Genomic DNA, 18,033 nt, shown 5'->3' with positions numbered 1-18,033 from the left:
TCTACCACTTTGTTTCCTTTCTTGTCTCTCCCCCCAAACTTAGACATTTGCCATTACTCAAGGGAAGATTTGGGTGCCAAGAGAGGGTAATCATTTAGAACGGGTATAGGCTTGTAGCATTGGTTCTTGAAAGAAAAAGGGTTAAGGCTCAAAAGGGTTACTAGGGATCATCTCTTTGGTAGGCTATGGAATTGTTCATCTTAACATTCGGATCAAGGAGAGCCTATAATCACTTCTCAAGTCAAATTTCACCTAGGATTTCGCCTCAACAAACATTCAGGGCAAGTTCTAGACCATTGGCTCGGGACTTGGACTTACAATTCGATTCCTCACCACACACGCTAGGGGATTGCTAAAGACATCGAGTCGAGGGCCCACCACGACCTTAGTTACGATTCAAGCACATAATGGTCCGAAAAGACCACATGATGATTGTTTGGTCAACGCAAGAGTCTCAAAGCCACGACTTTCACCATCCTAAACACAACATTATGTCTTTGACCATGGGATCAAAGGCAAATGTGCTAGGCCCAAGTGAAGCTTTGCTTGAGGTACCCTTAACTACAATTATCAAAAACAAAAGAAAAATCAAAGAAACAGACTCAAACCCTTAAGAAGGTTGTCACTCCATCCATCATCGGGAAGAGCCACCCGGTTCACACAATATTCCACCCTTGGAAAGAACCGTGGCCTTAAGAAAACCAAGGGCTTATTGGAAGCGTCAAAAACAAAACAAGAGGCTACGAGCCTAACTATAAAGCTAAAAACGAAATTTTTTTTTGTGAAAATAGAAAATAGAATGAATATTTACAATAGGGAATTAGAATATACAAACGGGGGATGAATATATACAAAATGTAACTTAACTTTATATACAGCGAAATAAAAGATAAAAAGTACTGAATGTAAAGTTATATACATACCAAATAGAAAATCAACCAAAAGGAACAAAAACTGAGTCAAATATATACAGTCATCCAGATAATCAAAAAGTAGGGCGCACCCCCACGAATAAAAGCTGGCATTGTCCCCAATGCCAACTTCAAACTAAGAATCAAAAAGTCATAAGAAAGGATATAGGGGCTCCCTAAGCCTGGTCCGTCTGCATGGGATCATCAGTGGTCCCCAAGTCCTCCGTATGTACGGGAGCCTCAGACTGGAGCCTGTTCCTGGACCGGCTGGATGACAGGTGCATCCTGAGGCAAAGTGGAGGAGGCCTCCTGTGGGATTGCCACCTCTATGACTGCATCCACTGTGCTGGGGAGCTTCCTCTTCTTCCTAGGCTGCCTGGGTACCTGCTCCTGCTGTGGCTGTGGCACTGGTGCTGCTGCTGGAGGGGCTGGATCCCCAAATAACAAGACTAAAGGCATCTAGTCTGCCAATAACTTGTCCACATCTTTCCTCAGCTCTTTCACAAATTCATTGGACGCCCTTGACCTCCTCATCTTCTTGTGCTCCTTGGCAAGCTCCTTTAGAGCCTTGCCATGGGACTCTACAACTGTAGTCAAAATAGCCTGTGTCTTCAAAATCCTTTCCTGGTTCTCCAGGAGCTTCTTCAAAGTGTCCTCTATAGACTGAGGAATTAGAGCTGGCTGAGGTGCTGAGTGGGTCTGAATAGTAGAAGACAATGTGGACAACTTGGATGTCGCAGCTGACATCCAGTTGTTCAAGCTAGCCAATGTCTGGCTCAACTGATGGGTAGTGAAGGGATGAGTCCTAGAAGATGGCACTCTCGGGCCAGCTGAAGTACTGGGACCAGCAGAAGAAGAAGGTCCTAGAGGCAAGTCCTCAACTGTAGTGGCAGCAGGTATGGTGGAAGGCTCGGTAGAAGGCTCTACCGCAACTGGCTCCTTAGACTAGCCAGTTGGGGCAGAGGCAGGTGGCTGGTAATTCTTGGATTTAGGGTTGTCCGGACCCTGCATACTATACCAAGAGTAAGGAGCCACAGGCTTGGTCTTGACATCATATCTCCTCTTCTCCACCTCCAGGTCCCGGAAATACATTGAAAGGGTGTTGGGAAAAGGGTAATTCCGGTCATGCTCTTGCCCCACAGCAGAAATCACACGGGACATCACATTGCCCACATTGATAGGGTACCCGGCCATAATAGATGCAACAAGAACCGCCCGGGTAAGTGGAATAGTCTGATCGTGGGTAGAAGGGTCAAGCCGACTGCATACAAATGTCAACCACCCTCGAGCCTCAAAGTTGAATGTCTTCCGGAATATTTTCTTCCCTGCTTGCAACCACTCTGGCACAGTACCTGGGATTGCCAAGTACTAGGCCAACCAAGGACGGACTTCCTCACCCATTGCTAACTTAGCCAAATAAAGGGACTCATCTTCATCACGGAACCCCAAATACTCATTTAAAGACCTTCCATCAAACAACACTGTTTTATCTCGAACTTTGGTCACCTTGGTATCTTTGACAATGTGAGCTACATTAGAGTAGAACTCCCTGACCATGTGCTCATTAGCATCGATGCACTTCTCCATGAAAAACTCCCAGCCCCATCTAGTTCTGAACTCCCTCTGCACGTTCGGGTTGTGGGGTAAAAGGTCAGTGTCAATAAAACTCCTCTCCGGTAACAACTTCCTTACCGGCCACCACTCCCTAAACTTGTGAAATGCCACTTGACTGACAAATCGATCTTCCCAGACTTCAGGTTTCCTAGTTCGTTCAATACCCCCAATTTGAGGCTCACCTCCCTCATCCCTGCCTGCACTCTCCCCAGATAATGAAGCTGTGGAGGAGGTGGAGTATTGCCCACTACCGGCTGCGGAGGAGTCAGAAGAATCCGAGACTACATTCACTGGTCTTTTGGAGGTGGGTGATGGTGGAGGGGTATCAACTAGGTGGAAGGGGTCGGTTACATGAGTTGGGACTGAATCGGAGGAGATGTCTTTGGAGGACACATACTCACTCCTCGATGAATGAGAAGCAGCCTTGTCAGCAGCTCTTATCAATTTCCGGGTCTTTTTGATCTTCTCCCGAGCCTGGGGAGTGAGTTTTGCTATTCTCTTTCCTTTACCCCCTCGGGAGGAACCACCTCTCCCGGGTTGTTGTGATTGTTTGGCGCCCCTTTGTTTAACCATTATCTACAAAGATAAGCATCTAACATTGTTAGTTTAAGCACATGCAGTGAAACAGGTGAATGAAATAGATTGCAGATATAATTGCAGTACACAGTTGCAGAACAGGTTGCAGAACATAGCACCGCGGACCGCACTAAAGTGACTGCGGTCCGCACTGGGCAAAGGCCCAAATTCACCACTCTCTGAATCTCCCACCGCGGTCCGTACAAAAATGCAATGCGGCCGCGGTGGGCCAGCGCGGACCGCACAAACTTGACCACTGCCGCGCTGGAGATTTTGACTTGCAATCTAAAAGAACACCGCGGTCCGCACAAAAATGTAACGCGGACCGCGTCAGGGCAGCGCGGTCGCGCAAAGACACCCGCGCTGAGCTAGGGTTTACGGGCACTAAGTTAGGGATGCATTTTTGCCATTCTTGTTCAAGTTTTTACACCTACTTTGTCGCTACTCGGTTCACCCATTGATTAAGCACATTCAGCACACTACCCCGGTTTTAAACTAACCTAAACTAACAGTTAAATAAAAATAAGAAGCTAAAACTACTGAGCAAGCCGTAAAAAAGAAAATATGAAATGAATTAATCACAAATGCATGAAATGTTACCAGGTTTGTGAAGATTGAATGCAACTAGTCCAAGCAAGTAAGGGTTACGGTCTTAGAAGAGGGATGAACAGTACAATATGGCTCTGAGTTTTCAAAGTGCGAAAAGGGTAAAATAAAACCCTTGGGCCCTATTTATAGAAGAACTGTGGGCCCCATACTCACCTACCAGCGCAGCCGTACAAAAGTGACCGCGGACCGTGCTGGGTTTCATCATATGAAGTTTCAGAAGGCAACCTTGCGCGACCGCGTTAAAGTGTACCGCGGGCGCGAAGGTCCACCGCGAACCGCACAAACTTGACCGCGGCCGCGGTGGAAAACTTCAGAGAGCACTGCTCAATTTGTCCCAACATGTTTTGCATTGCATCAACACAATTCCTGCAACATCTCACAACTAATTAGCTCAAAAATCCTAAACTACAAAGAAAATCAAAGAAAAAGAAAAAGAAAAAGACATGTGTTGCCTCCCAAGAAGCGCCTGATTTAACGTCGCGGCACGATGCGTGTTACCATCACATCACTTCAAATCAAGAAGCGCCACCACGTGGCTCTCATCAAGCTCTCCAAGAAGCAGTAACAGGCACGCCCAGCAAGTTGGGTTAGCATCCGATCAATGAATGGCAAGGGATAAAGATCCTTGCGGGGCACTCTATTCAATTTCCCATAGTCTATGCACCTTTGCCAACCTGTGACTATTCTTTTTGGAATCAACACATTAAGAGAATATGTCACCATTGTATGCACTGCTTCATTTAAACTTCTTTGATGCTCCAAAGAAGGCATTGCATCATCCTCAAAGAGAATTTCGGGCTTAAAGATTGTGTGGCTGAGGTGTGGAAGAAGTGGTTGTATTACCAACACCGGTGGTTCCTCAAATGTTGGCTTTGTTGTTGGAGTTTCCCAGGTTGCAAAAGTTTCCAGGTTTTCAAGATCCAAAGACAATTTACTGGGCTCACCAGATTCCATAACATGTAGAGCATCTATGCACTTTAATCTACTTGCATCATTGTTGACATCCCGATTTAGAGACACGGCCACAACGGGGTCTTCAACAGTAATCATAGAACTTGTATCATCCACAATCACAGCTGTGACAAGGTCTACAAATGAGCACACGTCGGTGCGATTGGGTTGCTTCATAGACTTGCAAACATTAAAGGCAACCTTTTCATCACCCACTCTAAAAGTTAGTTCACCCGCTACAACATCAACCAATGCCCTCCCCGTTGCAAGGAAAGGTCTCCCTAGAATAATCGGGACCTCATAGTCCACTTCACAATCCAAAATCACAAAGTCCGCCGGTAGGATAAATTTGTCTACCCGGACAAGTACGTCATCAATTATACCTAAAGGCCGCTTCATCGACCGGTCCGCCATTTGAAGTCTCATTGAGGTGGGCCTAGGTTGCCCAATTCCCAAGGTCTTGAAGACTGAATAAGGCATCAAATTAATGCTAGCCCCCAAGTCACAAAGGGCCTTAGCAAACTCCGCACTACCGATAGTGCAAGGGATAGTAAAAGCTCCAGGGTCCTCAAGTTTCGGGGCCATAGAATGCACTATCGCACTGACTTGGTGAGTCATCTTTATGGTTTCACAATCCATGGAACGCTTCTTTGTGACAAAATCCTTCATGAACTTTGCATAGCCCGGCATTTGTTCAAGTGCCTCCACCAAAGGCACATTGATTGTAAGGCTTTTCATCATATCTATGAATTTTTTGAACTGATTATCACTCTTTTGCTTTGCTAACCGCTGAGGATAAGGTGGAGGTGGTCTAGGCAAAGGTGCCTTGGCTTTTGGCACCACCGGCTCCGGCATGTCAATTATGTGCTCCCTAGACGGGTTCACGGCCTCTTGAGTTTCCACCTCGGCCTCATCAATATCTATCCTCACCTCATTGTTCACAGTTGGTTCGGCCACATCTTCAACAATCAAAGGACCCACATCTTCTTGGAACCCAACATCATCATTCACAACTCGATTTTCATTCGAGGCATGCACATCACCGCCTCTCCCACTTCTTGTTGTAACTGCCATCACATGATTGTTCCCTCCCTTCGGGTTCACTACCGTATCACTTGGTAGAGCACCCTTAGGTCGGGTATTCAAAGCTTGAGAAATTTGGCCTAGTTGCACTTCTAGGTTCCGGATAGATGTGTTATGAGAAGCCAATTGTGCATCGGAGTCTTGGTTCTTTTTCATCATTTGTTCGAACATTATTTCTATCCTCCCCATATCACTTCCTGAAGAACTAGACCCTTGAGATTGAAAGGGGGGTGGATTGTTCGGTTGTTTGAACATGGGGGGCCTTTGAAAGCCTTGTCCCCGGTTGCCTTGGTTTCCGCCATTATTCCACCCTCCTTGATTGTTGTTGTTGTTGCTCCAATTATTATTGTTCCCGTTCCAATTGCCTTGATTGTTACCTTGGTTACCCCAATTGTTGTTGTTCCAATTGCTACCACCTTGTTGTTGGTTATTGTTATTCCAATTATCGCTGCCTTGTTGATTGCCCCAATTGCCTTGTGGACGCCATTGTTGATTCCCTTGATTTCCTCTATTCCCTGGTAGTTATTGACATATTGACATTCCTCGCTTTGAGCATCATAGCACTCATTCAAATAACCACCACCATCATTGTTGTTGTCAAATTGCTCGCAATTACCTTGAGGTTGTTGTTGCCCTCTTTGCCTCCTTTTTAACATAGAAACACCTTCCATTGCATTGACTTGGCGCGGGTTATGGACTTGTTGCAATTGCGCCTTCGCCAATTGATTCATAGTTGTTGTAAGCTCGGCAATAGCTTGGCCATGATCGTTCAATTCCTTGTGCAAATGGATGACCGTGGAGTCACCTTGGGGCACATTCACTCGGCTTTGCCATGCCGAAGAAGTGTCGGCCATTTCATCAAGTACTTCACATGCCTCTTGGTAAGAAAGCTTCATAAAGTTCCCTCCTGCCAATTGGTTCACAATGCACTGATTTGTGGTGTTGATGCCCCGATAAAAAGTTTGTTGTATCATCGCCTCGGTCATGTCGTTATTAGGGCACTCCTTCACCATTGTTCTATATCTTTCCCATATTTCGTACAAAGGTTCCGTTGGCATTTGCTTGAAAGCTAGAATCTCATCCCGAAGAGCCGCCATATGACTTGGAGAAAAGAACTTGGCAATAAATTTGTCCGCCAATTCATCCCATGTAGTGATAGAATGATTTGGGAGCCTTTCTAACCAATCCAACGCTTTACCCCGAAGAGAAAATGGGAAAAGCCTCAATCTCAACGCATCCCCTGACACGTTTGTTTGTTTGCTGCCCCAGCATGTATCTACGAACCCCTTCAAGTGCTTGTATGCATTTTGATCGAAGGCGCTCGTAAAATAACCTCGTTGCTCGAGCAAGGTCAACATGACATTTGTGATTTGAAAATTCCCCGCCCGAATTCGGGGAGGAACAATGGCACTCGCGTACCCTTGATTTGGGAGAACTCTTGGGACTGCTCTTGGCGGTGGCGGAGGAGGGTTTGAAATAGGATTGTTATCATTGTCCTGACGGCCTCTACATGGAACTTGAGGTACGGGAACCTCATCATGATCAATATCTTCTACCTCCTCCCCCGCCATGGCATTGCCAATAGGGTCATTAGCATTTAAAGCCATAGTACATGAATGATCGACACAAACGAAATTAGTAAACAAGAAGGAAAGAGAAGCAAAACACAAAACTAATCAAACAGATAGTCAATACCGTAAGCTCCCCGGCAACGGCGCCAAAAAGTTGATCGCTGCCGACTCGATGCCTACACTGAGGTAGGAAGAGCGGGTCGCAATAGATTTTACCCGAATAGTGGTTCGGGATCGAATTTCCACAGGGAGCTAGTAGTGGAGTTGTATTATCTGTCTAGTCTAGAGATGCGGTTGTGCTTCTAATGTCACTTCAAACATTTTTGGTTTTCTTTGATTCTTATAACTACTATTATAAATCTAATGATTAAAACTAAATTATGCTACGAGAATATTGCTAAGTTGTATTTCATATAGAGAAAGGCACTAGGGTCGTGGCATTGCCTAGGTGGCTAATTAACGGGTAGATGCTACTAAGGATAGATTGATATATTTGGGGCTTATGCTATAACCGTTGCACAATTGTACCCACTCCCACACCTCTCGGTAGAGAGAGTGATTTTGCCCAATTGACTCTCTCGAGACCAATTGGGTAGGCCAATTAGATCAAGCAACTAGGGTTCAAGCAGGGTGATTACTCTCTCGAGATTTAACCCGTTAATTGGGACTACCATTTCTCATGGGTCCATCCCAATTCCTTGTTGGGTCAATTTTGGGGTCATGGACTCTCTTTCTCAAGAAGAGTTAAACCCACAAAGCTAGAATCAGTGTTTGCAACCACCAATCCTTAATTAAAACCTAAAATCAACCCAAATAACAAACACCCAATATCAATCTAACCTTAGATGGCAACACCCATCAATTACCCACACTAGGGTTGAGCCACAACCCTAGCTAATAGGTTTAGCTACTCATGCTAGATACAAAAATTGAAGAAATAGATGAAGAGCTAAGCATATTAATTAATTGCTGAGAAGAAACTACAATAATAAAGAGCAAAAGTGCCAAAAATGGCTACAATATTCGGTCTCACGAGCTCAGCTGCATTCAGAACATAAAACTTTTCCTAAAAATGGTAAAAGGTCCTATTTATACTGGGCTGGAAAAACTGGACAAAAATACCCCTGCGGGGTCAGCGCGGACCGTGCAAAAAGGACCGCGGCCGCACTGGCTCTTTGACTCATGATTTTAGCTTCTCTGAAGTTGGGGACCGCGGACCGCGTGGAAATGCAGCGCGGCCGCGGTGGAAGTTGGCGCGGCCGCACAGAAATGAACGCAGGCCGCATTGCTTAGAATTGGAAAAATTATGGCTCTCTGAATCTCTGCTCCGGGACCGCATTAAAGAGTAGCACGGCCGCGGAGCCTGACCGCGGACCGCGAGAGTCCAACCGCGGCCGCGTAGCATGCCCCCTTGAAACTGCCATCCTGTGAACCTCCTAGTGCGGTCGCGTTCACATTTGCGCGGTCTGCACTAGGTTCTCTTTTCGTCAACTTACTTAGTCTTTGACACTTGAGCAGGTTTCACTCCTTTTTGAGCCGATCTTTGACATTCGTCACTTTGTCGATCAAAACTGCAATCAAGTACAACTTGTGAGCATTTTGGGACTATTTTGTAGCAATTTATAACCAAAGCATAGGCAAGTAGGGGCATAAAACACGTTAAAATCCTAACTTATCAATCGCATGGATCCTACTAAGTTGAAGGAATTGAAGGGGAAACTACAAGAGTTGCAGGATAAAGGTGGGTTCATCAGGCCTAGTGTATCATCTTGGGGTGCGCCGATGTTGTTTGTAAAGAAGAGGGATAGGTCTATGAGAATGTGTAGTAACTACAAGCAGTTGAACAAGGTTACCATCAAGAAGAAATATCCACGGTCATGCATTGTTGACTTATTTGATCAGCTTTATGGAGCTAGGGTGTTCTCAAAGATTGACTTGAGGTGGGGGTATCACTAGTAGAAGATTAGGACTTCAGACATCCCGAAGATAGGGTTTAGTACTCGTTATTGCCATTATGAGTTTTTTGTGATGTCTTTTGGTTTGACTAATGTCCCAGCAACTTTCATGCATCTGATAAATAATGTGTTCCAACCTTATCATGATTCTTTTGTCATTATGTTAATTGATGTCACGTCCCAAACTTGGGGAGGCGAGATCGGTACCCGGTGCCTCACTTGACCGAGCGTACCGACCTCAGACTGAGGGGCTCTGAACATACAATGTGGTACTTCAACTGGCAAGCCACAACACAGGACAATTTGTGAAACAAAATATAAAACTGAACGGAGAATAGCTCCAATTGAACATCTAGCTAAAGATGGGCCGGCAAGACCGTCATAATTACCACAGCTGACAAACCAAAAGAATATAGATACAAGGACTACAAGGCCAACATATCGCACTGACTGACGTGATAAGTCTACAAGCCTCTACTGATAGCTGTACTATAGTGGAGACAGGGACCCGACCTACCCACTAATATATATATTAAAATGATGTTCGGGATCGGGTTGCATGCCGCAACGGATAGTGATATGATATTTGGTATGGGGTTGCACGCCACAACGGTATGGATGTTTTATATGGGATTGGGTTGCACACCGCAACAGTATTGGTATATGTACATGTATGGATCGGGTTGCGCGCCGCAACAGAGAAGTTATATTATGACTGATCTTGACTGTTGGTTTTGTTCCGAGTTGTATTGTGAATTTGAGCATATATGATATTTTGGGGCCCTCTGTTATGTATTTTTTTTTGTTTTGGTTTTCATGTTAATCGTTGTTTCTCTATTCTGCTATTATTTTTAATCATACTCGTACGAGTTTATAGTGAGTGCCTAGTTATAGCCTCGTCACTTCATCGTCGAGGTTAGGCTCTATTTACAGAGTACATGGAGTCGATTGTACTTGTACTATACTTTTGCACCTCTTGTACAGATTCTGGTATTTGTCCCAGCAGCGTTTAGTGGAGGCTTGCTCGGAATGCCATTTATCCAGAAACGTGAGGGAGAGCTGCACGACATTTGCAGACCTTGAAGTCCCCTTCTTATCTTTTATACCGTTTATTTTATTCGAACAATTGTATTTTATTTCGAACCTTGTTTGTAGCATTTTTAACAGCTCATGTATTTGTGACACCGGTTTCTGAATGTGGACTAGACTGTGACTATGATGGTTTTAGATTAATATGTTATGAGTATTTCGGATTTATATTCTTAATCATTTGCTTTAAATTGTGAAAAATTGATTAAGTAATTAACTAGAATTGGCTTGCCTAGCAAACAGTTGTTAGGCGCTATCACGATCCCGTGGCTTGAATTTCGGGTCATGACATGTTGGCTTACATAGCAAATGGGTGTTAGGCGTTATCACAACCCCGTGACTGGGACTTTGGGTCGTGACACAATCAAATGAAAGCAACTAATTATTCCCCGAGCCAAAACAAAAAAAATAAAAAAGAGAAAACAAATTAAATACGAGAAACATATTCGCTCAAAATTATATATGGATGAAATAAGCGGTTGACACGTTTAAACAATAGCAAATTAGAACTTTCCAGTTGGTTGACTTAAAAACAAATAGAAAAAATTAAAAAAAATTCTCATCCACTAGTAGGAAAGGAGAGAAGAAAGAGAGAAGGAACGAGTTGTGTGGAGGCAAATTATTCTGTAATTAATCAGTTACTTATTTAACAAAGAAAAAAAATGTTAAAAACAAAAGGCCCCTATATATAAAACCAACAAAGCCGCTAAAGTCGTAGGATTACAACTTTCTGATTCAAGCATTTTCACAACATCTACAAATAAATTGGCAACTCTTTCCCATTTCCCAATTTCGAGCTTATCGCTCCTTTTACTTGTTATTATTCTATCACAAACTATCCTGTTCGATTGCAAGGCATCGATCGCTCTAGACCGATGCCTGAAATCGAACAATTTTCCGGGGCCATGGCTCCTTCAGAGAGCTGCCTATTTGGTAAATATGAGCTCGGAAAGTTACTTGGCTGTGGTGCATTTGCCAAAGTGTACCACGCTAGAGACATTAGAAATGGCCAAAGCGTTGCAGTCAAAGTTATCAACAAGAAGAGAATTGCCAACCCGACTTTGATGACAAACGTCAAACGTGAAATCTCTATTATGCGTCGATTAAGTCACCCCCATATAGTCAAACTCTTCGAAGTTCTTGCCACAAAAACAAAGATCTATTTCATCATGGAGTTTGTCAAAGGGGGTGAATTATTCAGCAAAATTTCCAAGCTGGGTCGGTTGAGCGAAGATCTCAGCCGCAAATATTTCCAGCAACTCATATCAGCCGTAAGATATTGTCATTCTCGTGGGGTGTACCATCGTGATTTGAAACCAGAAAATCTCCTCGTTGACGAAAATGGTGATCTCAAAGTGTCCGATTTTGGGCTCAGTGCCTTGACGGACCAAGTACAACAAAATGGACTTTTATACACTCTTTGTGGAACGCCAGCATACGTAGCACCAGAGATTCTAACAAGAAAAGGATACGATGGAGAAAAAGTGGATATTTGGTCATGTGGTATCATTCTCTTCGTCTTAAACGCTGGTTACCTTCCATTCAACGATCCAAACCTAATGGTCATGTACAAAAAGATTTACAAAGGCGAGTTTCGATGTCCTAAATGGATGTCAACCGATCTCAAACGGTTTTTATCTCGTCTTTTAGATACTAATCCAATGAAAAGAATTTCAATTGATGAAATCATTAAAGATCCCTGGTTCAGAAAAAGTCTTAAACGTATTAAATTTTTCCAAGAGGATATTAATGCTGAGTCTAGCAAGGTTGCAAATGATCAGGAGCAGCTGGAAGATGATATTAAGAAAACATCAATGAACGCGTTCGATTTAATTTCATTTTCGTCGGGATTGAACCTTTCGGGATTATTCAACGAGTCAGGTAATCCGATGGAAAATTCAGAAAAGGCAGTGGTCGAAGGGATACCGGAGAAAATAATGGAGAGAGTGGAGGAGTTGGCAAAAAAGGAGAATTGTAAAGTGAAGAGGAAGAAAGAATGGGGAATGGAGATCAAAGTGCAAAATGGTAAATTCAGCATGTCTCTTGATGTTTACAGTTTAACAGATCGTTTGACAGTTGTGGAAGTTGAAAGAACAGATGGAGATGCTGCTTTGTATAGAGAGTTATGGAGGAATAAAATTAAGCCGGTGATACTAGGTCAAGTACCGGTTTCCGGTAGCTAAAGTTCACCGGCGGCAATTGGCTCACTATTAATTGAAAAAGAAAAATATACGTTAGTGTGCGTTGTATATTACAAATATATTACACGGCATGGGAAGGTTAATAAATTCCCATAATGCTAGTTAATACATTAATCTTTTTTTTTTTTTTTTTTTTTTTTGTCTTCTATATGTGGTTGGGAAGTTTTACCAACCAAGGAATAATACGGCATTAATAATGCCTTTCTTTGTTTTTGCTTCTTTTTCGCTGTGTCCCTCTTGATTGCTTTAAGTTGAACTTTGGTAGGTGAACCACTAATAAATTTTGATTTAAACCACAAAGTTAATAGATGGTAGCTGCCTATTTAATAAAGCATGTCCGTTATTCTTCTATAGTTTAAAAGAAAGTGTTATACAAATGGTCGGCCAGATTCAATATACTTATTTTTACTATTCGATATACATAGATTACACATTAATTATACACAATTATATATATATATATATATATATATATATATATATATTACATTAACCGACTATTTTTAATTCAAGAGATTAGGTAAACGGTTAGTTGGATTAATTATTTTTAAAAGAATGAAGGGAAAAAAAGAGATAAAAGAGGGAGTACATTGCAAGTCCTACCTATTTAATTAAAAACATTAAATAGGATGTCATCATCAAGAATGGAGTATTAAAATTTGATACTGCTATCTACTTTTTTAAAGATAAAAACGAACGGAGTTGAAACTTGAAAGTGAATGTCTTGGTGTCTCTTGGAATAATAATTGTCCAGAACAGCAAATTTCATTACACAGAATGGATGTGGGCCGGCCAGCTGTGTTAGTACCCAGCTTCCCAATAAAGTTTCCTTTTTTTTTTTTTAATAATTCACTAGGCATTGCCTAGGGCTAGTTTTATTTATATATAACAAAAAATAACAAAAACAAAAACAAAGTGTTATGATGTCCTAAGTAATGAAAGAAATAAGCAATGAAAACTACATAATTCCTATTATCAATGTTGAGCTTGATGCTCAACTTTGATATCACATGAGATCTAATGTAGCTTAATTGTAAATCAACTGATCCTTCGAGCCCATGACACTGCATTTTCCTTTGCATTTTGCATTTCCTGCACTCATAGCCATTTGATGCTGTCCAGATTTTGCACGCGTAGCCTCTTTTTTCTTGTTTAGCTGCTGCCCATTTAGTCTGCCTATATGTGGTTGAAAAATTTTGCATCCACCATTTGCTCATTGTATATTCCTTATGAATCTTGCCTTCCTTATGTCTCAGTTGGTTCCTCATTATTTTTCCTGCTGCCCGACTCCCTGTATGTATTTGTATTTCTATTACCAATGGACAACTTCCCCTGCGTACCTGACCTGCACTTGTCTGCAAATACAATTGCAGTTGTCCCTTTTGATGTCAAATTCGTGTGCTGTCTCATTGACCTTTGTAGAATTCCTTGTCCTGTATGCAGCCACTTGCATTTGACTATGTTTCAGTCCTGAAGGTTTGAAACCAATCCCCTCCAGTAGTCCCGTAATTTGCTGCCAGTTCAAGGATGAAAACAGGTCCAAACAAATGTAGTTCCAGCACTGCTTTTCCATGCTTGTGCATGTCACTTTTCCTTCTTCAAGGGAATGAGCACAATGTGCTAATACCACCCATAGAAGTCGTATTAGGTGACAAGGCATGAGTACAGTAACGTTTCCTGCAAAAAAGAATACAAGGTTAGTGTAAAAAATGATCAACATCATCTCCTCCTCAAGGATTTGAAGATGCTGATCCTGCATTAGATCCCTCACCAAATCCCCTGAATTTTCTTTCCTCCTTCTTCCTACTGTCTCGAAGCATTCACTCTCAATTAAGGGCATTGCATCTTATCCCCATTAACTAGCCTCCTACCTTGTGTGTCCAGATGGTGAAACGAATGGCATTCCATATTCCCATGATCTAAATCATAGTTAGCCAAGTGATCAGCTAACTTATTCCCTTCTCGATGGATATGAGAAATTCTGCCATTGCATACAAGTAGCAACCTCCTAATCTCAGTTATCTCTTCCTCAATAACCCAAGGTGACTTCCATTCCTTTTCTATGACCTTTTTCAGCAACATAGAATCTGTTTGCACCCAGATATTAGAGATGCCATCAGTCATGCTATGCTTCAAAGCCTCCAAAATAGCCTTAGTTTCTGCTTGTGTATTAGTTCCCTCCTGAATTTCTTTGCCACACGCATAAATCAGATCACCATGCTCATCTCTCAAACAAAATTCAATTGAGCTCCTTCCAGGATTGCCTCTCGAAGCCCCATCTGTGTTTATCTTTGTCCAACCTTGCATTGAAAATTCCCATACCACCTTATTAAACTTCAGCTTAGGCATATAGTTTTCCATCATCTTCAACATATCTGGCCATCTATATGGAACCTGTGCAATCCCAGGCTTCCTCACTTTAATAAGAGACTGCAAAGTAGTGCATATCTGAAACACCACCCTATTAGTTGATACAGGCTCCCCATGTTTATTGCTATTCCTTCTTTTCCACAACTCCCAAACTATGATGCTAGGCAGTGCTAGAAAGATTGGCTTAAGCCTAAGGATCACTGACACAGTCCAGCATTTTACTATAGCTTGATGCAAGCTCAGCCCCTCCAAAGACATTCCAGCATGAGAGAAAAAGTAGGACCACACTCTTGAAGCTGTATAGGATCGATAAAACACATGACTTACTGTCTCTTCTTTTGGAAATACACAGCACCAGCACTTTGAAGGCATGAAGTATCCCATTCTCCTCATTGTATCATCAAGGGGTAATTTCCCTTTCCATAACTTCCACATAAAGAATGAAATTTTAAATGGCAGCCCTTTCACCCACATATTAGAGTAACACAGTGCAGGATCTCTCCTCCTTCGTTCGTAGGTATTCCCAAGCAGTCTTAACTGTGAATTGCCCTCTTGTGTCTAGGCTCCAAACAGGCTTGTCCAGTTCTTCTGAATTAGCAGGACAAGGAATGTTCTTCAGAATATGATTAGCTAGATCATCAGGTAATATTTGTGTAAGTTGCATTTCATCCCACTGTCCTCCTCCTACGACATCATTAACATTTTGCACTGTTTCATCAACAAGGAATTCTGGTGGTGTCACAAAATAAAGAGACCCCAGCCCTGTCCAATTATCAAACCAAAAAAGGGATGATCCCATTCTCAGTTTCCATAATATCTGATGCTCCACTATATCTCTGTATTCCAACATCCTTCTCCAGCAAATCAAAGCTAACTTTTTTTTTTCCAGTTAATTCTTATACTTTCTCCGTTCACTTTTATTTGTCCACTATTCTAAAAATAAATTTTTACTTTTATTTGTTCACTTTCGCATATCAAGAGAAAAATATTTTATTTTTTCTATTTTTCCTTTAGTATTAATTACTCATTCTAAATCATTTTTCAATTCCATTAAGACCATACACTAATTAATATGAGTACCATGATAAATTATATTTATTATTTTTTAAAGGGCGTGAAAAGTCAAAACGTGACAGGTAAAAGTGAACGGAGAAATAGCAAAGAGGATACACATTTCATATAAAAATTAACAGTTTTTCTTTTGTTGGTCAGAATTCTGGGAAGGACCCTCTACAACAAGAAAGTGCATCAGCATGCATAAGCGTGGTTGGATCGATATTATGTACTCCCTCCGTTCACTTTTACTTGGCATGTATATTAAAAATAGATTTTTATTTTTTACGCATATCAAGAGAAGACAAAAACTTTTATTTTATTTTTATTTGGATCGATATTATGTACTCCCTCCGTTCACTTTTAATTAGTAATTTGAATTGGGGAAATTGAGGATTTTAGCAAAAACTTTCCTAAAGTATAAAATGGGGATTTGAAGGTCGATTTGAAGTCAGAATCGGATGATTTTGGTATGGTTGGACTCGTATCGGAATAGGCGTTCGAAGTTTGTGGGTTTGGCCAAGTTCTAAGGTGCGGGCTCAGGGTTGACTCTTTGAGTTGACTTTTTGACTTTCATTAAAGATCGAATCTTTATTATCCGAAATTGCTTCCTATGGCTTTTATTTATGATATTAAGTTTTTGGCTATATTCGATCCATCTAGAGTTGGATTTGTGCGGGAAAGGCTTATTAGTGGATTGATTTAGCTTGTTTGAGATACCTATCTTGTCTAATTTTGTGTGGGGAAAACTACCCCTTAGAATTTGGGTTGTTTGTACTATTCAGATTATGCGGAAGACGTGTACATGAGGTGACGAGCATGTACACAGACTTATATATTGTATTTGACCGGTTTAAATTCATAGGTTACTTATAAGCACTTAATTGAAGTTATTATTATTTGTTCTATCTTTCATTGTTTATTTTATGCTCACATGCTTTAGTTAAATTGTCATTACATGCTCTAGTTTCCATCGTTGTGCATTTACTGGTAGTAGTTGTTACATGCCATTTCTTTGATTGTTGAGTTATGCTCATACCTTTAGACTTAGTCACTATTTCATGCTATGTCATTTATTGTTAAGCTTATGTCATGTACTTGAATTGGAAGTTGTTGTTTCATGATATATCTTTTCTGGTTGAGTTGTTTCTCATCCCTTTTGTTGCTATTGAGATTCTTGTACATTTTGTGATTGAGCCTTGGGTTATATATTGTGGTGACGTGTTGATTTTAGAAATATTGAGGCATATGGGCTCGTGTGGTGCGAGTTGATTATTGTGTTGTGATATAAGAAATATTGTGATTATGACTTGTGAAATATAAATATGAGGTGTGGTACCTCAGTATGATTCTTGTTGTACATTCTATGTTGGAAATGCTTGATTATCACATATACTCTTTGTTTGCTTTATTTCCGTTGTTAGACCTGTATTGATAAATTGCTTTATTATCCTTTAATTGCCTTCATCTTCCGTTATTAGATAATATAATATTTTGTTCAGGTTTCTTTTATCTATTAGGTGTCTTGAACTGACCTCGTCACTACCCTACCGAGGTTAGGCTTAATACTTACTGGGTATTGTTGTGGTATACTCGTGCTATGCTTCTACACATTTTTGTGCAGATCCAGGTACTTCTGCTCGTGTCGGACGCCAGTGATTTGGACTAGCTATTTCGGAGACTTCAACATATACCTGCGTGACGCCCCTAGGACTCGGAGTCACCTTCTACCCCTGCCTTTTATACTGTTTATTTTTGCATCAACCTGTGTTGTATTTTGAGACTTCTAATGTACTTCTTAGAGCTTATGACTCAGTTTCACCGGTTTTGGGAGATATTTGATAGTTGTACCGTATGGTCTTTACCATGATAGTTTAATAGTTTAAGTTGATATCTAGGTTGTTATTTCTGCTAATTCTCAGTGTAAGTTAGGCTTACCTAATCTTAGAGACTAGATGCCATCCCGACATCCTAAGGCGGGAATTTGGGGTCGTGACACTATCATTGTCTTGTGTTGTAAGTTTTGAAGATCGGAAAAATTTAATTTTTT

The 18,033-nt window shown here is 41.5% G+C and overlaps 1 protein-coding gene across 1 annotated transcript; it reads left to right on the top strand.

The window, feature by feature from the left end:
* Positions 11,060-12,781, top strand: LOC109229221 (CBL-interacting serine/threonine-protein kinase 11-like). Its single transcript, XM_019394588.1, has one exon. The coding sequence runs from the start codon at positions 11,235-11,237 to the stop codon at positions 12,540-12,542; it is 1,308 nt and encodes a 435-aa protein (XP_019250133.1). The 5' UTR covers positions 11,060-11,234; the 3' UTR covers positions 12,543-12,781.

Source organism: Nicotiana attenuata, chromosome 7 (genome assembly GCF_001879085.1).
Source record: "Nicotiana attenuata strain UT chromosome 7, NIATTr2, whole genome shotgun sequence".
Lineage (NCBI taxonomy): Eukaryota > Viridiplantae > Streptophyta > Magnoliopsida > Solanales > Solanaceae > Nicotiana > Nicotiana attenuata.
Note: the sequence above shows the minus strand (reverse complement) of the source record. Positions and strands in the feature narration are given on the sequence as shown.

Excerpts from the sequence above, each read along its gene's own strand:
- LOC109229221 (XM_019394588.1), top strand. The coding sequence starts at position 11,235 with ATGCCTGAAATCGAACAATTTTCCGGGGCCATGGCTCCTTCAGAGAGC.